Source organism: Mastacembelus armatus, chromosome 4, assembly GCF_900324485.2.
Source record: "Mastacembelus armatus chromosome 4, fMasArm1.2, whole genome shotgun sequence".
NCBI classification, from domain to species: domain Eukaryota; kingdom Metazoa; phylum Chordata; class Actinopteri; order Synbranchiformes; family Mastacembelidae; genus Mastacembelus; species Mastacembelus armatus.
This window is the reverse complement of record NC_046636.1, coordinates 13852619-13876373: the sequence shown is the minus strand read 5'-3', so window position 1 is coordinate 13876373 and position 23755 is coordinate 13852619. Positions and strand designations below refer to the sequence as shown.

Below are 23755 nucleotides of genomic sequence, written 5' to 3'. Positions count from 1 at the left end.
AGTCCATAGCACATAACAAGGTCCAGAGTATGTCCTTGTTGATGTGTTGGATCCTGCACCATTCTTTAAGGTCAAAAGATTTCAGCAAGAATATGAAGTCATTTCAGACATTTGTAACAATTTGTTAAAATCACCATAAATTAAAATCTTATGTTTTGGCACAATACTAGCAAGAAACTCAGGATTTATTAATAATTTTTATAAACTTTTGATGAACAATAAACACTGCAAAAAGCACAAGAGAGTAAAAATCAACTGCATGTAATTGCAGGTCAAAGCTGGAGAAGTTCTCTGTAGGAATTAAATGGCAGCTAAAATTCTCTTTAAAAATACAAGCCAAGCTTCCATCTCAGCCAATGCCTCACAGAGAACTGAGGAAGGAACAATTGGGATTGAGAAGTTCAGAGAAAACAAAACACAATCCCTGTCTAGAGCCATTGTTTGGATTGTCTTTTTTGGGCTATTGTAGAAACAGGGCTACTTAGAATGGCTGTCTGGAATTAATGGAGATTCGCTCCCTATGTAGATTTATAAGGCTTATTCTAAGATTATGAAAATGCATTGGTTGATATTTTCCAGTGATTATACACTAATGACAACATAATTATGATACAATATTCTATTTTTGCTAATAGATCGCTCTGAATTTTACACATTGAATTGTTAAATTGCATGTATACACCTATATTAGACTGACAGATTGTTGAGAGTGTTTTATAAACTTACCTTGCAGACTACACCATTTGGCACCACTGCATACCATCTCCAAAGGGCGCTGCCAGGGGGGATCGTGCTGATGGAACTGGCATTTCAGGTGAGATGAGGATCATGAACATCACATTCTTCAATACATGAAGCTATAAATTAAAGTAGCAGAGCTTGAGATATTCTGATTATTGACTCTGCTCCCTGTATTCAGTGTCCCATCCTCCCCATATATGACTGCATCAGCTGGTTAGCCACATGCTTTTTAAATGATCCTGTGTTCTCCATGTGTCTTCCCCTTCTGCCAGGGGTGTTACTTCTGTGTGAAGCAATATGCACTGGAATGTTCCCGTATCCCCATGGGCCAGACAGTCAACTCCCAGGTAAAAGCTTGGCACAATTCTCTATTGTGGTGTAGCCACTCACCACTAAGCTGTACTGTTCAGGTCTGGGGTTCTGTAGGGATTGAAAGAGAGGATAAGAGAACCAAAGTAATAGAAAATGAAATACGCAATGATTTAAATGTCATGATTTCCCACATGGGAGGGAAGGCGTACTGATTTCATTTCACACCAGTACCTTCCTGTGGTTCCAGGGAACGTTTGGACATTCTATCATATCGGTTCCAGATTTTTTTTGTCCCTGCCTACATCTCTGGTGCTAGATGGCCACTGTTGTGGTGGTTCTGCCGAACTAAGGAGATGAACAGTATGGTTAAATAGTGTGTGATATCCTGTTCCTTACCTTGTAGCTGTGCTCTTGTCATTGTCTGGTCATCATGGCAGAGGGTTTTGCTCACAGAAACTATTAATTATAAAATGACCAAATTGGCTGTATTTTTCATTATAACTAAATCCCATCAAATAATGAAAAGCAACAATGTATTAGTCCATCTTTCACTGTGGCTCCAAGTCCATTGGCTCATACTGAAAAAGGAAATTATAGCTTTTCAGGTATTTATGTATCATTGTCATATACATAAATAAAAACTAAAATAAAGAAACCTGGTTTCCGCAGCCTCGAGATTGTATCGTATGGAAGTTAACCCTTTGGAATTACTATATCATATACACACCCACTATGTAGCAGCTGTATGGTGTTTCTTGTTAGTAATATTATTAGTGCTTATCTTTGTTCTCTGGATCACAGGGTTAGATGGACTAGGAGGTTAGTTTTCTTCTAAACTGAAAACCTCTTAAAACTTTCAGACTATTTCCCATCCGTTGAATATTTTAACTACAGTGTGTGATACAGTAGCTACTTAATTCTGAGACCTTGGCAGAACTAGTTTAAGGTACTGTGCGGATACTTATTATTATTCAGACTTGTAACTCGGAAGTTGCGGGTTCGAGTCTCAGGACCGGCAGGAATTGTCGGTGCGGTGGAGTGAATAGCCAGCGCTCTCTCCACCTTCAATGCCGCGACTGAGGTGAGACCCTTGAGCAAGGCACCAAACCCCCAACTGCTCCCCGGGCGCCGCAGCAATGGCTGCCCACTGCTCCGGGTGTGTGTTCACGGTGTGTGTGTATGTTCACTGCTGTGTGTGTGCACTTCGGGTGGGTTAAATGCAGAGGGGAATTTCGAGTATGGGTCACCATACTTGACAATAGTAGTCACTTTCACTGTACACCTTTTGAACAAAATTAGCTGTCCTCAAATTAAGGCCCTTCCTAACCCTTGAAAAGTTTTATGTACTGTTTCAGGACTCTTGTAGTTTGTTTTCATCAGTTGTTTTATGTTTTTTCTGCTTGCTTGACAGTATGTTGGTTCTGAATCTTTTCTTGTTCTCATATTTGAGAGTACCTGATTGAATAAAGATTTTTAAGGAGCTTGGTCAGAAACGCAGAATACTTAGTCATAATGGACTTGTCTGTAGCAACGTGGTACCATTTGCAGGTGATTTAATACAGGTTAACACAGTGGACAGCAGTGTGTAATGGCACTCCACTCAGGCATGGTACTCAAATTTGAGGCTGCAGATTTGTAGCATGTTTGTCTTGATACCTTCACAAGTCTGCAGCAATCTGTCTATTAAGCAGTTATAGATAAGAGCTACTGCAAGAATCCCTTTTATTAATTAATTTTTAAAGTTAATTTTTGATTCTAATTTAAACACATCCATTGGTTGTTACATGGCATTATTCTGTTATTGCTGCACATCACTCAAATATTTTGTTTCCATTTGGAATTCAATAGAATTTTGATTGACCTGTATTTCCCTGGCCTCTGAAGCAATGGAAATATTGTTCCAAAGTTTCTTAGTGGGACCACTTAGTTAATTTTCCTCTTGTCATTTCTTTGTAACTCCTCCATTGGTTTGTCCAGACTGGTTTAAATCTTGTCACCATGACCTGACAGTAGCCTGTTGATCAAATGTCTGCACAGCAAACAGGTGAACTGTTACACACATTCATTTCCTGTAGTGGAATCTTTGGGAGTCAACTGTCTGCTCAACAGGAGTCCAGCATCCATCTGTCCCTGCATTTGTATTTTCAGCAAATATCATCTCCTCTGGAGAAAAACAAGGTTTTTTCACACAAAAAAGAAGAACACAAGGTATTAGGGTGTGGTCTGCCCAGAGGTAAATGTCTGTGTTTTCTTTACATTCATTTAAAGGGTTGTTTCTCCAAATTTTATAAAGAAATGTAAAAAATTAAATTTTCTCTTTCCCTTGTAGTGGGAGAGGTTTATTTGTTAAGTAGTTAAGTAGTTGTAAAAAAAATTTAGAAAGATGGAAGTGTTGTAAGAGTTTACGGTATACAGTGGCAGCTGGCCAATAGAGGTTAGGGCGCCGCCCCACCCCCTGCCCACTGGTGAAACTTTTTTTTTTTAATTATTTATTTGTTAAATAAAAAGTAATGAATATTACTATTTCAAATATGAGTATGATAAAATATTGTGGACAATTTTGTGATATATTAAATATATTTATTAAATATTTGTGGTTTAAAAAAAAAAAAAACTGCAGCAGCTCAATTTGGGGCAAACTTAACAGCCCAGTCAGTGACAGTGCAACCAATAAAGGATTTCAGATATACACGGAAAAGAAATTCAGCCAACCAGTGTCAGCTTATTTGATGCCTAAAGGGCGATTCTGATAGTAGCTGAGGAGCGACAGCGATCGACAATGGTGGGGGCCGGTACAAGAGAGTGGCAACTTCAGCTTTCTCCTAATTCAGTAAAATCTCTTCTTCAGAATCCATTTAAAAAAGAACATTGGTGGTGAAATTACACATTAAAGAGCTTGAGTCCATATCAACATGACATCATAATCAAACAACAAGCTAGCGAAAAAGGTAAAACGTATGTGAGAAATTAGCTAGTTAGCTCTGTTTTGCTTCCCTTGCTTACTTTCTAAAACGGGATAGAAAGACACAGTGTGGAATTAGGGATTCCTGTCACAGTCCGGTTTCTCTTTTCCATCCCGTTTTAATTCAATTCAAATCAATTCAATTAAATTTTATTTGTATAGCGCCAAATCACAATACAAATCATCTCAAGGCACTTTACAAAAACTAAAACTAAAAACCCAACAAATACCTTATGAGCAAGCACCTGGCGACAGTGGAGAGGAAAAACTCCCTTTAACAGAAGAAAAAACATCCAGCAGAACCGGGCTCAGTTTGGGCGGCCATCTGCCTCGACCGGTTGGGTGTGAGTGGATAGAGCAGAGAGAAAAGAACAGCAACAATAAACAACAAATACACACTGCAGGTTGGTTGGGCCAGTAACTGCACATCAGCGATATACAGCTCCAGGACCGGGGACACCTGCAGAAGGGCAGAAGGTACAGATAGAGGGAACAGAGAGAGAGGGAGAGAGCACAAACTAAGGGGTAGAGAGAGAGCACAAGGTTAGTGACATTCAATGGTGCATGCATACATGTGAGGTGGGAGGAGGGAAAGAGAGGGGAAGGGGAAGGGGGGTTAGGGTAGGGGAGCTCAGTGCACCGATAGTCCTCGGGCAGTCAAGGCCTATAGCAGCATAACTAAGGGATGGTTCAGGGTTGCCTGAAGACAGCCCTAACTATACGCTTTGTCAAAGAGGAAGGTTTTAAGTCTAGCCTTAAAAGTAAAGAGAGTGTCTGCCTCCTGAACCCAGGCTGGGAGCTGGTTCCACAGGAGAGGAGTTTGATAGCTAAAGGCTTTGCCTCCCATTCTGCTTTTGGAAACTCTGGGAACCACAAGTAGACCTGCACTCTGAGAGCGAAGTGATCTATTGAGATAATATGGTACTATGAGGTCTTTAAGGTATGAAGGAGCTTGATCATGAAGGGATTTGTATGTGAGAAGAAGGATTTTAAATTCTATTCTGTATTTTACAGGGAGCCAATGAAGAGAAGCTAATATAGGAGATATATGATCTCTCTTGCTAGTTCCTGTCAGGACTCTGGCTGCGGCATTCTGGATTAACTGGAGGCTTTTTATGGAGATACTGGGACATCCATATAGTAATGAGTTAATCTAGCCTTGAGGTAACAAATGCATGGACTAGTTTTTCTGCATCATTTTGATTTTCCTAATTTAGCAATGTTGCGCAGGTGAAAGAAGGCAGTTCTAGAGATTTGTTTTATTTGTGAGTTAAAGGACAAAATAACTCCAAGGTTTTTCACAGTAGTGCTGGAGGCCAGGGCTACGCCATCTAAAGTAGCTATAATTTTAGAAAAGTTATTTCTGAGGTTTTTAGGCCCAAATACAAGAACTTCTGTTTTCTCTGAATTTAAAAGTAGAAAGTTACTGGTCATCCAGGCCTATATGTCAGTTAGACACGCTTGAAGTCTGGTTAACTGGTTTGTGTTAACAGGTTTAATAGATAGATACAACTGAGTGTCATCTGCATAGCAGTGGTAATTAATAGAGTGCTTCCTAATGACATAGGAAGCATGTACAGGGTGAACAGAATCGGTCCTAGCACAGAGCCTTGTGGAACTCCATAACTAACTTTCCTGCGTGTGGAAGGTTCATCATGGACATGAACAAACTGGAATCTGTCCGATGAATAGGATTGGAACCATTTTAACGCTGTTCCTCTGATACCAGTCACATGCTCCAGTCTCTGCAATAAGATGTTGTGGTCAATAGTGTCGAATGCAGCACTAAGGTGTAGGAGAAAAGTATAGAAACAAGTCCATTATCTGAGGCTAAGAGAAGATCGTTGGTGACTTTTAACAGTGCTGTTTCTGAACTATGATATGCTCTAAATCTTGATTGAAAATCTTCAAATAGTTCATTCCTGTGTAAGTGGTCTGATAGCTGCTTAGCAACAGCTTTTTCTAGGATTTTAGAAATAAATGGTAGGTTGGATATTGGTCAATAATTAGCCAAGAACCCTGGATCAAGACTAGGCTTTTTGAGTAAAGGTTTGATTACTGCAGTCTTAAAGGCCTGTGGTATGTAGCCTGATACTAGAGATAAATTTACTAAGTCTAATAAAGATTAGTTAATTAATGGCAGGGTGTCTTTAAGCAGTTTAGTTGGGATGGGGTCTAAGAGACACGTTGATGATTTAGATGAAGCAACTACTGATGTAAATTCAGAGAGCTTTATGGGAGAGAAGCAGTCTAAACATAACTGAGGTCTTACAGATGATTCAAGAGCTACTGTAGTAGAAGATTCATTAGGTATAGGAATTTTATCTCTAATAGTTGTGATTTTATTTGTAAAGAAATTCATAAATTCATCACTGCTGAGAGCTAAGGGAACACTGGGCTCAACAGAGCTGTGACTTTTTGTCAGTCTGGCTACAGTGCTGAAAAGAAACCTGGGATTGTTCTTATTTTCCTCTATTAGTGATGAATAGTATGCAGTTCTGGCTTTACGGAGAGCTTTTTTATATGTTAATAGACTGTTTTTCCAGGCTAGAAAAATTTCCTCTAAATTTGTGGAACGCCACTTCCTTTCCAGCCTTCGTGATGCCTGCTTTAAGGTACGAATATTAAATTATACCATGGGGCTAATCTCCTCTGATTCACTAACTTCTTTTTCAGAGGGGCCACAGTATCAAGCGTTTCAGGCAGTGAGGCTACAGAACTGTCAACAATATGATCAATTTGGTAGGGAGTAGGATTGAGTCAGCTGCCCTCCACTGTGTTTGTACTTAGCATAGATGTAAATAAAGATGGAATCCATTCATCCATCCATCTTCTTCCGCTTATTCGGGGCCGGGTTGCGGGGGCAGTAGCCGAATCAGGGATACCCAGACTTGATTCTCCATGGAACACTTCCTCCATCTCTTCAGGGGGGACACTGAGGCGTTCCCAGGCCAGCCGGGAGACATAGTCTCTCCACCGTGTCGTGGGACTCCTCTCGATGTGGAGGAGCAGCGGCTCTACTCCGAGCTCCTCCCAGGTGACCGAGCTCCTCACCCTATCTCTAAGGGAGCGCCCGACCACCCTCAGCCGCTTGTATCCGCGATCTCGTTCTTTCGGTCATGACCCAGAGCTCATGGCCATAGGTGAGAGTAGGAACGTAGATTGACCGGTAAATCGAGAGCTTCACCTTCCGGCACAGCTCCTTCTTCACCACAACGGACCAGTACACCGACCGCATTACTGCTGCCGATGCCCCGATCTGTCTGTCAATCTCGCGTTCCGTCCTTCCCTCACTCCTGAACAAGACCCCGAGATACTTAAACTCCTCCACTTGAGGCAGGATCTCTCCCCTGGCCTGGAGATGGCAAGCCACCTTTTTCCAGTTGAGTACCATGGCCTCGGACTTGGAGGTGCTGATTCTCATCCCAGCCACTTCACACTCGGTTGCAAACCGCCCCAGCGCACGCTGGAGATCCTGGCTCGAGGGAGCCAACAAGACAACATCATCTGCAAAAAGCAGAGATGAGATCCTGTGGTCCCATAACTGGACTCCACGTCCCCTGGCTGCGCCTAGAAATTCTGTCCGTAAAAGTAAGGAACAGAACTGGTGACAAAGGGCAGCCCTTCCGGAGTCCAACGTGTACTGGGAACAGGTCTGACTTACTACCAAGCTCCTGCTCCATTTGTACAGAGATTGGATAGCCCTCAGCAAAGGGCCCCGGACTCCATACTCCTGGAGCACCTCCCACAGGATGTCACGAGGGACCCGGTCGAATGCCTTCTCCAAGTCCACAAAACACATGTGGACTGGTTGGGCAAACTCCCATGAACCTTCGAGCACCCTTGAGAGTGTGTAGAGCTGGTCCAGTGTTCCACCCCACGGAATGGAAACCGCATTTTTCCTCCTGGATCCAAGGTTTGACCACCGGCCGGATCCTCCTCTCCAGCAACCTGGCATAGACCTTCCCCGGGAGGCTGAGGAGTGTGATCCCTCTGTAGTTGGAACACACCCTCCGGTCCCCCTTCTTAAAAAGAGGAACCACCACCCCGGTCTGCCAATCCAGGGTTACTGTCCCCGAACGCCACGCGATGTTGCACAGGCATGTCAGCCATGACAGCCCAACAACATCCAGAGACTTGAGGTACTCGGGACGGACCTCATCCACCCCCCGTGCTTTGCCACCGAGGAGCTGCCGAACTACCTCAGTGACTTCGGCTTGGGTGATGGATGGATCAGCCTCTGAATCCCCAGCCCCTGCTTCCCTTATGGAAGACGTGTTGACGGGATTGAGGAGATCCTCGAAGTATTCCTTCCACCGTCTGACAATATCCCCAGTCGAGGTCAGCAGCTCCCCACTTCCACTGTAAACAGTGTTAGTAGAGCACTGCTTCCCCCTCCTGAGGCGCCGGACGGTTTGCCAGAATTTCTTCAGGGCCGACAGGTAGTCCTTCTCCATGGCCTCACCGAACTCCTCCCATACCTGAGTTTTTGCCTCTGTCACCGCCTGGGCTGCAGCATGCTTGGCCCTGCGGTACCTGTCAGCTGCTTCGGAAGTCCCACAAGTTAACCCTCTGGGGTCGACGCACGCGCCGGCGCGTTTTGACGCATCTTTTTCTGATAAGGCCGAAACAAACTTAAATTACTCCGTCAATTCTGATCGTACAGATAAAAGAAGTATATCATTCAAATCTGTAAAGGGTCTAGTTTTAGTGGTATACCATCATAATAACAACAAAACGTTGTGGTTTTTTTAAATAAAGAAAGCCGACAGGGTGCGCTCTCGGACTTTTCTGTCTCTGCCATTTCTCTTCACAGACGCGTAAATAAAACAACCAGAATCTCAGCGAATACTTGGCTCATAAAAATAAGAATTATATGGCTAGAAAGCTTGAAATGTTTTCTTTTGAGTGAAACAATTCAAGTCAAAAACAAATCATCACTTTTTATTTAATCCGTATGAACGTAAGGAGAAGTCCGTTTTTTCCTGTCTCACCTCATTACAGGTAATGCGGTCCCGCCTTGTACACTGTCCACTGTTCACATGTAAATAATCTCAGGTGAACCAGGTAAATATGTGCACGCCCCCGAGAAATGACACAAAATATCAAACTTCATCATAGAATTTACTCACTTTTTCGACACGTTTGGATGATGGCGCGTTACGCACGTGAAGCGGCGCTCCTTACATTCCACACAGAGACAAATAGTCAGAGTAAAAACACTGATTTTAACTCAAATGAGGATCGTTTGGCTCCTCATTGTTTTGTATTGTGCTGCACTAATCCGTCCCATCTACATTGACTGAAAGGCTCATTATGCGCGTCTTTGTCTGGTCGTTCAGTGCGTCTTTTGTGTTTTCAGGTAAATCACATGACTGTTCATCCTCAGACACACCCTCTTGCATATGACCTTTCTGGACAAAAAGTGTCTTAGAAAATTTAAATCAGTGTATTGTTTACTGTGAATGTGTGAACAAGATGACATTCACAGCACTCTGAAGTAAACACTTTAGCCTACAACATGCTGGTCTCCAAAGTCTTGTGAACCAATGTTCTGTTTGTGTTTTATGGTCTTATTTCAGTGAGTAAAAAATTGTAGTTTTTCACTAGCCATGCATAAACACTTTTTTCTCAAAAACACAATAATGTATAAACTTGAAGCTCACATATTATTGTAGCCAATTTTGTGCTGATTACAGTGTTATCAGACTTTAGACATTAATATGTTTAAAAAACACTGAAAAAAGCACAAATGTCAGGACATGTCAAAATTTGTCCAGGCCCCAAAAACCCCCTCAGACCCCAGAGGGTTAACCAAGGTGTGAGTTAAAGACCCCTCTGACAGTGGGTTCGGCCAAACATTCCCAACAGACCCTCACAGACCCTCACAGCCTTGGCAGGCCCAAACGTACAGACATCACTCAGGTTCATATCGGGGAGGCCGTTCCTCCCAATCACATCCCTCCAGGTTTCACTGTCGCTGCCCACGTGAGCGTTGAAGTCCCCCAACAGAATTATGGAGTCCCCGGTAGGAGCACCTTTCAGCACCCCCCCGAGAGACTCCGGGTACTCTGCACTGTTGTTCGGCCCATAGGCCGAAACAACAGTGAGAAACCTATCCCCGACCCGAAGGCGCAGGGAAACGACCCTTTCACTCTGGGGGGAAAACTCCAACACATGACGGCTGAGCTGGGGAGCTATGAGCAAGCCCGCACCAGCTCACTGCCGCTCACCACGAGCAACTCCAGAGTAGAAGAAAGTCCAGTCTCTCTCAAGGAGTTGGGCTCCAGAGCCCAGGCTGTGCGTGGAGGTGAGCCCGACTATCTCTAGTCGGTACCGCTCAACCTCCCGCACAAGCTCAGGCTCCTTCCCCCCCAGTGAGGTGACATTCCATGTCCCTATAGCCAGTTTCAGCATCCAGGGATCGGGTCGCTGAGGTCCCCGTCCTCGACCACTGCCCGATCCACTATGCACCGGCCCCTTATGGATCCTCCTGCGGGTGGTGGGTCCACAGAAGGGCGGCCCCACGTCGCTCTTTCGGGCTTTGCCCGGCTGGGCCCCATGGGGTGAGACCCAGCCACCAGGCGCTCGCCTGGCTCCAGGGTGGGGCCCCGGCTTCGCCATGCCAGGCGACGTCGCTGTCCTCGTTTTTCATTGCATAAGAGGTCCCTGAACCACTCTTAGTATGGTCTGTCACCTAGGACCTGTTTGCCTTGGGAGACCCTGCCAGGGGCATATAGCCCCAGACAACATAGCTCCTGGGATCATACGGGCACTCAAACCCCTCCACCACGATAAGGTGGCAATTCAAGGAGGGGAAAGATGGAATCATTTTCGTAAATTTATTAACAGCATAGTCAGATAAACATCTGATATAGTGGAATTTTTTAGAAAGTAAGCAAGGTTTAATTAATTTATCTGCAAAAAATTAAGAAAAAAAATTAAAATCTACTAAATTAAATTTTCATATCTTAATTCTAATATGAAGTAAGTCTATCTATTATAATCCTTCTTTCAGGAGTTTATTTTCCACTAAAGTTGCGACCTCACTCTTTCCTAGTAATCCCAAGAATCTCAGAAGACCCCCCCACAACACAAACATTTACATCAGAATCAGAATCAGAATCAGAATGAGCTTTATTGCCAAGTGAGTGTGCACACACACACACACAAGGAATTTGTTTTGGTACAGGGGGGGGGGGGGGTACTCCAGTGCAAACAGACATAAATACAAATGCTACAAAGGGTCAAACAGTAAACATCAAAGACAAGCAAAACAGTTTTCCAAGTCCAGGAAAACAACAGAGAGAGCTGAACAAAAATTGAAGGTCCTGAGGGAAACTGATGGTCGGGAAGGACCTACAGCCAGGCATGCTCATGTTAATGGTCAGGCCTAGCGACTAGCTTATATGACCTGCCTGGTTTCCCTGTGACCCCAGTGTAGCCTATCCTACTGGGAAGGCTACGAAAGAAGAGGGGAAAGGCGGAGGTATGGGCTCCCATATTATCCTGACTAGCCTAAGCGTCAATATTGTTCCCTGGTATTTGTCTCCCCAGCAGCACACCTCACTTACAGGTCTATTGTGCGTCTGACAGGAACCGAAGGAACACTATTTGAATCAATCAAAATATTTTAGGTTTATATTAGGTTTATAATATTTTAGGTTTAGGTTTTACAAACTGTGAATACTGCCAAAATCCTTAACTTGGAGTGATTCATACTAGTTTTTACGCTTATGCCATTAAATATACATGTTTAAAGGTGGCTCCCAGGACGTTCAAGTCTACTATGTCCTGTGCATAAAGCATGATTTTCATGGTCTGCACATTATAAGAGGTGCAAATTTTCACATCTTTGATTATGCATTATTCTAGGATTTTCAGAGGTAATCCCATCTGCCAACAACCCAAAGGTTAACTTCCTGCTTTAGTCCTTGTTCTGTATTGTATTCTGTATTGTATTCTGTGTATTGATTCATTTTCAGATGTGGGGACCACTGCACTTTGATGTGAGAAAGGCAGGGAAAGATGTTTTGAAAGATGTCAGTCAGAGATGTGTTGTCAAAATGTCTAAAAAGTGATGTAAGATGTTGACTGTCATAAAAGTGACTTTGACTTCATGTACAATGTGGTGGCTCAAGTGGTGAGGAAGGTACGGTGGCCGACAAGGGCAAACGCGCTGCAAAAGAGAAACGCTGCAAAAGAGAAACGCTGCAAAAGAGAAACGCTGCAAAACAGAAACGCTGCAAAACAGAAACGCTGCAAAAGAGAAACGCTGCAAAACAGAAACGCTGCAAAAGAGAAACGCTGCAAAACAGAAACGCTGCAAAACAGAAACGCTGCAAAACAGAAACGCTGCAAAAGAGAAACGCTGCAAAACAGAAACGCTGCAAAAGAGAGAACACAACGGAAGTGCGCCAGGCCGATAGGGGGACCCCGAACTGAGGGGTGCAATGAACAAAGAACTTTTACAGAGGCGAGAGAGACACATGTAGTGACATAAGTCACGTCTCATTTTGGAGGTTGCGTAATGACGCAGGTTATAGTGTTGAATTGCAAAAGAATTGAATGAGCGACCTCTGATGATTGTTCTCATGTGCTAATATGTGCTAACAATGTTCTGTTACATTGTTAGCACATATTAGCGATGACTTATCCCCCCCCCCCCCCCCCGCCACGTCTCCCGACGTTGTATGACATTTTGATCAAGTAAACAAATGTAACAGAACATTGTTAGCACATATTAGCACATGAGAACAATCATCAGAGGTCGCTCATTCAATTCTTTTGCAATTCAACACTATAACCTGCGTCATTACGCAGCCTCCAAAATGAGACGTGACTTATGTCACTACATGTGTCTCTCTCGCCTCTGTAAAAGTTCTTTGTTCATTGCACCCCTCAGTTCGGGGTCCCCCTATCGGCCTGGCGCACTTCCGTTGTGTTCTCTCTTTTGCAGCGTTTCTGTTTTGCAGCGTTTCTCTTTTGCAGCGTTTTTGTTTTGCAGCGTTTCTCTTTTGCAGCGTTTTTGTTTTGCAGCGTTTCTCTTTTGCAGCGTTTTTGTTTTGCAGCGTTTCTGTTTTGCAGCGTTTCTGTTTTGCAGCGTTTCTGTTTTGCAGCGTTTCTCTTTTGCAGCGTTTCTGTTTTGCAGCGTTTCTCTTTTGCAGCGTTTTTGTTTTGCAGCGCGTTTGCCCTTCTCGGCCACCGTAGGAAGGAAATAAGGATGGACTTACTAAACAGCCTTGACTAAATTATATCAAAAGAAACAATGTGTAATTGTTTTTTTTCCTTCTGAAACAAAATTATATACATTTAAGGGAATTTAAACACATACTCCCAGATTTCACAGCTGATAATTTATACCAGATTACTACTAGACTGATTTAAGAACAGTGTGGAGCAGCCATCGCATTCAAATTGTTTAAGGCATCTAAGCACTTTATACAGTATTAATGTAAATTAATAATCCATTTTTTTCCTACGAACAAGCCAAAACTAATCTCCTTGCTGTACCATAATGAGTACATGTAATGCAACAGTATTCATGGCAAGAAATGTATTTATACATCGTGTTTTATGATACATAGCCAGGCATATTGTTAGTTGTACTATAAAAGTATATCGCCACCTAAATGGATTAAAATGGATTCTTAAAGAAACACATACAGTGTTACCTTAGTATCAACAATATCTGTAAGAGAGCAGGTAGACTCTTGCTGTGACAATCCACAGGTACTGTAAGTAGTGATAGAGAGGGTGATATTACACATAGAGGCTGGCAGTACAGCTTCATGAATGCAGCAGAGTATGTAAACATACACAGGCACTGCTGTTTTACAATTTACTACTGTAAATGTGGTAATGTTCTTTACAATGCTGTTATCGACAAGTAGTCAGCTCCTGCTCCTTCTCAACTCTGTGTATGTAATGTTTCTTACTGGGTTTTTTGTATCAAAAAGGTTTGAGAAACCATGCTCTTATTGATTCTTATAGTATCTTTTCAGTCTTCCTTTCCTTTCATCTGTATGTCTGCCCAGTCCCACCTCATGTCATCTCTCCATCAGGGCACCCTCCTCACCAAACCTCGTTGCAAGCCGTTTCCAGATGCCAGCCCAGTATCTGACTGTGCGGTATGTCCCTGCCATTCTCAAGGGAGGGGTGTCTCACTACAATCAGGCTTCACCCCTCCCAACCGCTCTGCTTGCTGCCGTTAAATCCTAGTCTCTTTCCTTCCAAATCTGTTTTTTTTTTTTCTGTCTCGGAATGAAGGAAATTCAGTGTTTAGTGAAGTGTGTCTTCATGTCTGTAGGAGTTACAGCTGTCATAACATACAGCTTGACTGTAAATCGGGTACCAGGTTTAGCTCAAGTTAGTCTTGATAACTGGGTGTATTTGGACAAATGTCAAGTATTAAATAATTGTCTTTTTTTTTTTAGGGTTCAAGGTTTGAGGCCTTTGTTAAGCTCCCTTGTGATAGCTTTTTCCTCCTTGATTTTCAACAAGCTGTCTCCATGCTTGCTGGTTTGGGTGTCATGGGTGTCTTTGGTGTCTAAGCTTGTGACTTTCTAAGTGTCCGTGTTGTTGTCCCCTCTGCCCTTTCTCTAACAATCTTACAGTATCTCCTCTTGCATCCATAATGGCAGGGGGTTTACTGGACCTTGGACATCTTTCCACGCCTACTTCCACTTTCAATTCCAGCATGTCTTTGGGTTTAAAGATTCAGTTGAATAACAGGCAACTGAAAACTGCTGCTGCTCTGCTCACTATAGGAGATTTTACAGACAGACTGTAAAATTGAATATGATCTCCTTGCATCAAATTTGTTCCAGTATTGCTGAAATGATTAAGATGATTAAAATCATTTGTCTCCAAATGATTTCAAACACACTTACATACTCTTAAGATCTTAAATTAGAGAAATCTGCCAAGTGTACATCAGTGATTGGATGTCTTAAAAAGATGACAGATTAAAAGTTACAGTAGTGCTTACTTTAAATCATGTATCCTCCTCCTCATGTTGTCTGTAGTTTTTATGGTAGTTTATAGGCTGATTCCTGTGTATCAGTTTCTCATTTAAAATAACCTCGGGTACATAGTTTCACATATGATAATGTTTACATGCAGTTACATTTGGTTTATCACATGTAACTTAGCATTTCGCATTAAAAGAATTTATATATAGTGCACAACAGCAACCATTCATTCGATAACATAATATACCTATAGAAAATTTAAATTGAGGATGATTATTGTTCCTGTTCTTTTCACAGGCCAAGATGATCAAGATAAAACACAACTAATGTCTGACCAAATATTCAATATTATGTGCTAAAAAGCAGCTAACAGCTAACAAAAGCAGCCGAGATACAAGTATAATAGACCCTCAAACAAAATCGAATGTAGGCATGTGTGGTTTTTAGTCATGTAATGTAATATTCCATAACTTCATAACTCATGATGTCTGTATTTCTACCATCCAGACCTAGAAAGGTAATTTAAAATTGTTCTAAGAGCAATAAATTCCTTTGGGTCTCAGCTTGTAGCTACATTTTTGTGAAACACTATTACTATTACTATCCACTGAAATTCTAGAGATTTATGTGTATAAAGTGCATGTTTAATTACTTATGTTTTCCAGGGCAGAAAATTCAAGGGGCCATCATTAAAGTGAAATGTCCGTTGATTAGCTTTCCTATCATGACTGTTCTTGACTTTTTTCAATCAACTTGCTCTGTGTTTTCTCTTCAGGGATGAACTCATGATAACAGCTTCTCTCGTCAATATAGCCACTGTCATTAATTTCACTTCCATTGAGTGAGGCTGACAGGAGACAAGCTGCAGCTCTGCAACTCAACCTAACACTTTGATCTTGTCAGAGTTACACAGGCTGTTTAATTAGCTACAACATGAACCATTTGGGATTACAGGTTAGCGAATAATAAATGTTAGCTTGATAGTCAAGAAGAGACACAGGAAATGTACTGCCTATGAGCTAAAGAGACCTCTGTAGTCCCAGTGGCTTCCTTGACTCCATTCAGTCAGGCTAAAAGGTCACACTTATTAGCCTATCAGACTGTGGGAACATCACCAGAGAAAGAAGTTAATGCTAATCTTTTCATACCACTGTGCAAACACCTTATTCCTTTCTGAAGAAGTGTTGAGGCCAGAAGAGGTGTGGAAAGGCTCTGGACACTGACACAGAGATGAAAGTCCCCTAACTAAGATAATTATGCATTTTTCTGTTATCCCTTTGATTTCATGAGCCCTATTTGTGTATGTTCCAGGCAAATTGTAGAGAAAAAAGTAAATGAAAAAGGAGGATTTAGCTCTCTGTAAACTTATTGTGCTGTAATTAACAGCCTCTCACTTTCGTTCCCCCTTTTGATGTTGGATATAATTAATACTGTTATGAATCTGATTTATATCATAGTTGTTTACAAAAATGTATCACCAGAGCTAATAGATTTACACAGCACAAAGCAGGTAAACTGGGTACAGCTGGTACAGCCGGATGTTTCCCTTCAAATGCAAAACAGGTTCACTAATGGATGATTACACCCATAACTGGTGTCTGGCAGACCGTAGTCATTTTACAGACTTGAGTTTGGAATTAGAGTACCTACTGCAGCTGTGACAACACATTTATTTTGCCCTGTGACTGTCAGAGCTGGTCTCACTGTGCTGGTAATGACTGTGTCCATCTCTCTGGTTTAGCTCTCCATGCTCTTCACAGAGGAGTGCGATAAGGTGCGGGACCTGATGCATGTTCATTCCTTCAGCTATGACTTCCACCTGCGAGTGGTTCATCAATATTTGGTCGGCTGCCACATGACACTGCGCCAGGGCTACCACCTAACCGACTTCCTAGATGACTTCATCTCCCATCACCCAGATATTCCAAAGTTTGGCCGCAACCACGTCTTCCAAGGTGACACTGGTTTTAAGTAATAATTTAACCCGCAACTAAAGGTGCTTGGGACATCAAGATCTGCCAGCAATAGGCAGAGCTGAAGGTTTCAACTGGAAACATCTCTACATTTACATCAAAATACTATGTGGTCAACTCAGTGGTTAAACAGAAACTTAGTTAGTTCTGACAAAGTTGAAATGGTCATTTTTTGGCCATTCAGAATGGTTGTTGTCATTGCTGCTCGATAAGTGCATTAACACCAGAAAGACAGGTAACAAAAAGTGGATTGTTCATTTTCAAATTGGAATTGAGAAGACTTCTGTTATAAAACATTAAGGGTTTGCTTGTGTTAGTGTTGCAGTAAAATCCATTTTTGCACTGTGGCTTTTAAGAGTACTGACAAAGGTGACACAAAGGTGCAACATGGTTTTAGTAACCCAAAAAGAAAATACTCTCTTGGCTATTAAATATTGCAACATACAAATTGCCTTCACAGTGCTTTGCAAACTAGGCCTCATAACAGTTCAAATACCAGACAAGCTGAAATAACTTTATTTATTGTACTTGAGATTATAGTGTCTTGTCATGTTTAAAAGTGAGATGTTGTTTAGAAGTGATTTCTGGAAAACTAATGTGTGCGGCAATGAAAGAAGTAAAAAGGAAGGGCTGGATATTGTGTAGAGTTGACACTGATAACACAGTAGCACTTAGTGCTTAGTTTAGGGAACTATATAAAGGTTTTACACATTAAGTTGGACACCCAGCACTAAAGGTAGTTTTAATTGGTTCTCCTCTTTGCATTATGTAACTGGGTATCACTGCTGTCTGAGTGTTACTGTAAGGTCTTTCTAAGTCCTTGAAGAGACCAAAGATTGGTATTATGTTTTCAAATGAAGTATATAAATCACTGCGAGTGAGCAGGGGGAAGTGGGATATCTCATGATTTTCATCTGATCCTTGTGTACATCAGGTAGTTTCTCTATCTCCACGGGGATGATAACAGCTCACCAGCTCTACAACTACATAACTGACCACGCCAGCACCTATGGCATGAAGCCGCTCCGGATGTCTAAGACTGCAGTTGCCACTGATAACAAGAAAGGGATGCCTGACCTGCACGAGTACGCTCTAGTGGCTCTGTGGAACAGGTACAACACCTCTGAGTCACAGAATAAATCTGTTCTCCTGCCTAAGCTGGTTCATTTCAACCTTGTTTCCTGTTTTAGTTCAGGCACTTACAAGGATCTGGAGGGCCTGCACCACCATGATGACTTTGACGTATCTCTGGTGGTGTGTCATAATGCCGCTCCATTTGAAGAGCAGTCAGATGGGGAGAGGCATTTGCTGAGGTAAGAATATGTAAATGAAGACATAAAGGATGCAGTAATAACTGGAGACCAGAGCTCAGCACTACTGTGACACCATGACTCTCAGCACATGCTGTGGGAAAGGGGAGGGCCTATTTTACATAATTTCTTCATAATTCATTACAATGTTTCTGTTTTCTGAAATTGTAATCTGAATATCTTTGAATATCTGTCTGTGTGGTCAGATCAACAAAGTTGTTTTGTTGATAAATAAGAAATGTGAATTAAAATTGATATATCAATAAAGCAAACAGTGTTAGGAGCCCTGGTATTCTTGTTTATTTCAGTTGAATATGAGTTGAGCCTGATTTATACTAGCTTTTTGACCAATGCCAATATTAATATTTAATATGTTTAGATCTTTCAATATTCTTTATATTGTCATTTTTCCATAATATAGTTTTGTAATGATATCTTAAATTTGATTAATAAAGAATAGAGGGATATATTATGGTTAAAAAGTTACCTTGTCAAAAACATCACAATTCCAGCAAATCTAACAGTTAATTGGAAATGAAATTATATCATGTCAGTACCACCCTGTTCAGCAAAAGCTACATAGGCTTGCTATAAATGAATGTTTGATGGTAAAGATAGTCAGAACCAACTAACCTTTCTGACATAATCTTTAATCTGCAGTTCCTCATTTACCTTTGTGTGTGCAGGTTGCGGTTCTATGTGATCATGACCAGTCAGAGAGAGCTCTTTCCCCGTCTAACTGCTGACATGCGACGTTTCAAGAAGCTTCCTCAGATCTATCGTGACCCCTGTGAACTGACTGGCCGGCTCCCTCCGGATCGAGCAGAAGCCTGTGAGACACAGGACACTGAGCAGGACCTCTGGGATGAAACATCCTCTGAAACCACAGTTGCCTCACTCCCCAGCGATGGCAATGAATTTTACCCTCTGGTGGGGGGAGGGGCAGAGGCTCAGGGGCTGCTCTACCCCTCCCCTCTGTTCCCTCTGCTTAACAACGAGGTGGCGTCGGCCCGCAGACAGATCCAGGCCAGCGCAGAGCAGGCCATGGGCCACTGCCGCAGGGATAACCTGTGGAGGCGGCTGTTCCATGGAGAGCACCTGGCCCTGGACAAACTGAAGCTGCCCAAGCTGTCATTCAGTGAGCTGGAGGAGTTGCTGAACGCAGTGCAGAGCCGTTCGGTGGGGGAGATAGACCCACAGCTGGTAAGAATTCCACCTCCTCTCACTTTACATCATTCTCCATCCCTGGGGCTTGTACACTTTGAGAGAAAAATTCAAGGACTGGTTTATCACATCATAGATTCTATTTGCATTGTTCTGACCATTGTTCCTATGAATCATAAAAGCACTTTACCCACCACCTTTATTTCTGGGAAAAGTCAGATAATCAAACAGGTTGGAAACAGAACTCCATGTTAGGCACATATAGTTACTTAACCTAAATGGTAAAATTTTATGTTGAGGTGTCAGATGCTGTTTTCTGGCATTCAACCTAATAGGAGCCAGCTTTGCAGCAGTGTGTTTAATTGTAATTAAAATCTATTCAGAGTTTACTGCCTCTGTGTTGTTCACAGCATGACAATTTTATGAGACTTTTATAAATTCAGCTGTAACTTCTCTTGCTAGAAAGTGTCCCTGTTATTTGTGGATGCTCCACGGACCTCACTGTCAGCACTTTTCAGAAGAGCTACTTTTTGCTGATGAAATGAGCAGTAGTATTGTGATGACAGCAGAAATCCTACATGCATATATCTTAAAAGGGAAGCTATGAGCACAGGCAGATACCACTAAAGTAAAGTGACAAGTTATTTGGGTGAAGCAAATACAGATACAAGAGGTGGACAAAATAACGAGAGCACTACTCATGATGAATAAAGTTTATCTTACCTTATTAGCAATGTAACACCACAATTTACTCATAAAAGACCTCCAGAGTGAGGTGACAAAGATTGAGACACTGTTTTCATAGGTGGCTTGTAATGAATGACTGGCCTGGCTGTTTTTACTGCTACAGGACTGTTTTCTGACCATGAGTCCTGCCTGGTACCAGAGTCTGATCAAAGTCCTGCTGAACCACTTCCCTCAGAGCTGCAGACACTTCGATGACAACAGCATTCAGTATCTGGTGAGCAGATGCTCTTTAGTTCCTTTCTCTTTTTATATGTAAGCAAAATCAAGTTAAAACTGGCATTTAGTTTTTTGTTTTTTTGTTTTTTTTTTAGTTTGCATGACCTAAAAAATTGGAATAATTATTGTTTTGCATCATAAAAGTCATTTTAAAATTTTGAGAAATTGGTATTTAAATGTCAAAAGATAAATGGCTTTAATTAAATTATTCTTATAGGATTCTTATAGGACTGCTCATTCCATTTAAGATGAAGTTGTAGATCAACACAATTTACCTTCATATAGTCACAGAATGACATCTCACTTATTTTCCATCACTACACTGTTATGCTGCGAAAATCTAAATGCACTTTCTCCACTTCTTCAGCCTGCAGTCATTGGATTCCATAAATTTCCATTTATTTGTAAATCTATTAACACATTCTTGAAACTTTCATGAGATGCATAATCCAGCACAGTGAAGATACACTGTTATTAGGGATGAAATTTATTCTTCGAAACTACTATAACATGTTTTCACTAATTCAGTGCAGGTGACGTAAGGCTGCTTTTTTCCCCCCCCTTGTCACCAAATCGTACGAATGGATCAAAACCATTTCTCAGTACTTTCCTTACTCTGCCTGTGGCTCTCCACTCCAAGCCCATCGATTCCTGCTGAAGGTGTAAATCTTTAAAAACAGCTCACAAATACAGTATATTGTTTCACCTATTTAGTATTGTAGTTCTGAAGGAAACTTTCAAATAGGAATTAATGGGAATTCACACTTTGCTACTGTTTAGTTCATACTGTCAGTATTTTTACATTTGAACTGCAACCAACGTTTACATCATAAAGAAGATCAAAAGAATCTAAATACACTTTTAAAAATGTCCATCTAATCTAGGTTCATGTGTCTTCCTTTTCAGGCTGTCCTGAACCAGAAGTTCACAGACTGTTTTGTTTTGGTCTTTCTCGACACCCAAGCTGGAAAAACAGTGAGTTATCACTCTGATATGGTTTATGTTATCATTAGATTATAGTTGTAGAAATGTTTCCTTTCCCATTTTCTTCCTCCCATAGAGTCTAAAGGTTGTGTTTCGGGAGCCGCTGCCATCACAGCCGCAGGCAAGCAACAATCCTCCTCCACAACTGGTGTCCATGTATCATCATCTGGAGTCTGTCATCAACACAGCCTGCTACAATCTCTGGACAGGTCTCTTGTAGAGACCAGACACAGCAGTCTGTCTCACTACTGTTCTCTCTCATCAGCCACACTGCTCACTGTGGTGTTCATTCTGTTCTGCAATCATACAGCATCACGAAAAGCATCACACTGGCTGTGATTTTATGTTCTGCTGAGAACACAGGATGCACATAGTCAAATCTGACAGATCCCAAACCCTGGAAAATTGACCATCACTATTTACTAGGTGCGCCCCCATAGATTGTTTTAAGCTGCTGTAAAGTTCTTGCATCAGCTAGTTTACCCAGCCCCTAAAAAAATATGATTCAAAATCCTCCTAACTGGTGTGCGAAAATCTCAGTATTCCTCTGATACCCTGATTTCTTATGCATTTATATATGCATGATAACCACCCAATATATGCTGTATTTCTTTGCTGTGTGGTGTGTGTACAGAAGATAATGCTACATATCCACAGGATAAAACCCATGGGCTGGCAGCAGGAATGTATATGTCACCATGTTATGTAAAAATATTCGCCCATGATCATCCTGCCCTGATTTGACCTTCTGTCCTCTATGGATTAAAGTCTGAATCCCACATATATGAGGATATACATAATAAGCATGTCCAACGTGAACAATACTACTCTCTGCATTGCATACAAAATTTGTGACATGCAAACTGCATCACCCTACTGCCTGCACTATGCAGTTCCAGATGAAAAGATCCATATACTCTCAAAAACAATTGTCATCTGTTGTGTTTACTGGCTGACTAAAGATGCAGTTTGTGTTATCCAGCAAACTTTTGCAAATGTGTTGCAGCATGACTTGGATTGCACATTCAACTGAGTAGGTTTCTCTGTCTGAAGTCTGAACTGAAACCCCTTGTGGTCAGGGCCTCAGGGTTTTCATGGATCACATCTCTTTGAAGACTTCTAGCACAGAGCTCTTTACTGACCCACTTTGACTGATCAGTCTGAGCAGGTAGGGGAAATTTGGACATGAGAAAAGATTTGCCTGTCTTACCATCAGGAAAATGCTTCCAGCCTGGTGGGTGAAAACCTGGAAGACGACTTTGTGACACATGCTGATGATCTGATGGATGTCAGTCAGTCAGTCAGTCAGTCAGTCAGTCAGTCAGTCAGCCAGCCAGCCAGCCAGCCAGCCAGCCAGCCAGCCAGCCAGCCAGCCAGCCAGCCAGCCAGCCAGTCAGTCATCAGCAACCAAGAACAGACATTTCTGCCTCTATAACTGCCCAAGTTTCATATTCTGCAGCTGTATTAATAGGTCTGAGTTATCTTGAATCTTCAGCCCTCTGAGGGCATTTTACTAGATCGTCATACCACATCAATGTTTTATATGAATGACAGACACTGGAGATGTCAGAGTGGGAAGGCTTTTATGTTAGATTTGCATGTGTCAAGCCTACTACCCACTTAAAGTCCTCTGCCATATGTGGGTGCCCTGAAGTGCCTTTCTATGCTTTTTTTTTTTTTTTTTTTTTTTTTTAAAATTCTCAAACCTGTCATTCTAGTAACCAGTCATTCTATTAACTCTGCATACAACATGCTTGGAAATACACACTCCTGAAGAATCTGAGACTGCAGGGCAGTCACCTGAATCAGTTTGGAGAAATGTAACAAAAATTGCTTTTCATGAGCAAGACAATAGGTCACATTAACTTTGATGATTTGCATAATAACATGCCACATGTCATAAGCACAGTGTTTCCAAAGCATGTTCAGGGTGATGAATTTGATTTTTGTATTCTGAAACAGTGCGGCTGGTAATCTTACCTCAGTTTATAAGAGGTCGTGAGGCCAACTTGATAGCGCCCAACATAATGAACATGAACGCTTAATATTCATTGCAATGCCTTCTTCACTGACACATTCAGCAGCCATATATTTTTGCACATTTTCATTGGAAGGAAACCAAATACATGTTTGGACTTGTCAAGCAAAGCAGCATTCTCTGAGATTTCAGTCTGAATGTCAAACACTGAATATTCATCATGGAAAATGTGAACTATAACAGGTTATCCCTGGGCATTTAAACACTGTAATATAAACACTGCCACTAACTGTATAATGTAAATTATGTATATAGAGAACACTTTATACAGTATGTGAAATGCTAAATAAACCAGTGGGACAAATGTGAATCTGAAAAATATATATTTTTTACAT

The 23755-nt window shown here is 41.7% G+C and overlaps 1 protein-coding gene across 16 annotated transcripts in view; it reads left to right on the top strand.

Annotated features, from left to right (window-relative positions):
- szt2 (SZT2 subunit of KICSTOR complex) overlaps positions 1-23733 on the top strand; it is a 122699-nt gene extending 98966 nt beyond the window's left edge. For 9 of the 16 annotated variants that reach the window (XM_026323375.1, XM_026323376.1, XM_026323386.1 and 6 more), the window contains 10 exons: positions 734-814; positions 1014-1088; positions 14080-14145; positions 16730-16943; positions 17896-18073; positions 18152-18274; positions 18958-19474; positions 20286-20396; positions 21305-21373; positions 21459-23733. In XM_026323375.1, coding sequence (XP_026179160.1) covers positions 734-814; positions 1014-1088; positions 14080-14145; positions 16730-16943; positions 17896-18073; positions 18152-18274; positions 18958-19474; positions 20286-20396; positions 21305-21373; positions 21459-21602 — 1578 coding nt within the window. In that variant the 3' untranslated portion in view covers positions 21603-23733. Of the gene's footprint in view, positions 1-733; positions 815-1013; positions 1089-14079; positions 14146-15653; positions 16707-16729; positions 16944-17895; positions 18074-18151; positions 18275-18957; positions 19475-20285; positions 20397-21304; positions 21374-21458 lie in introns of those variants that run through there. The other 7 variants (XM_026323382.1, XM_026323379.1, XM_026323391.1 and 4 more) reach the window with 5 other exon arrangements.
- The last annotated feature ends 22 nt before the right edge of the window (positions 23734-23755 follow it).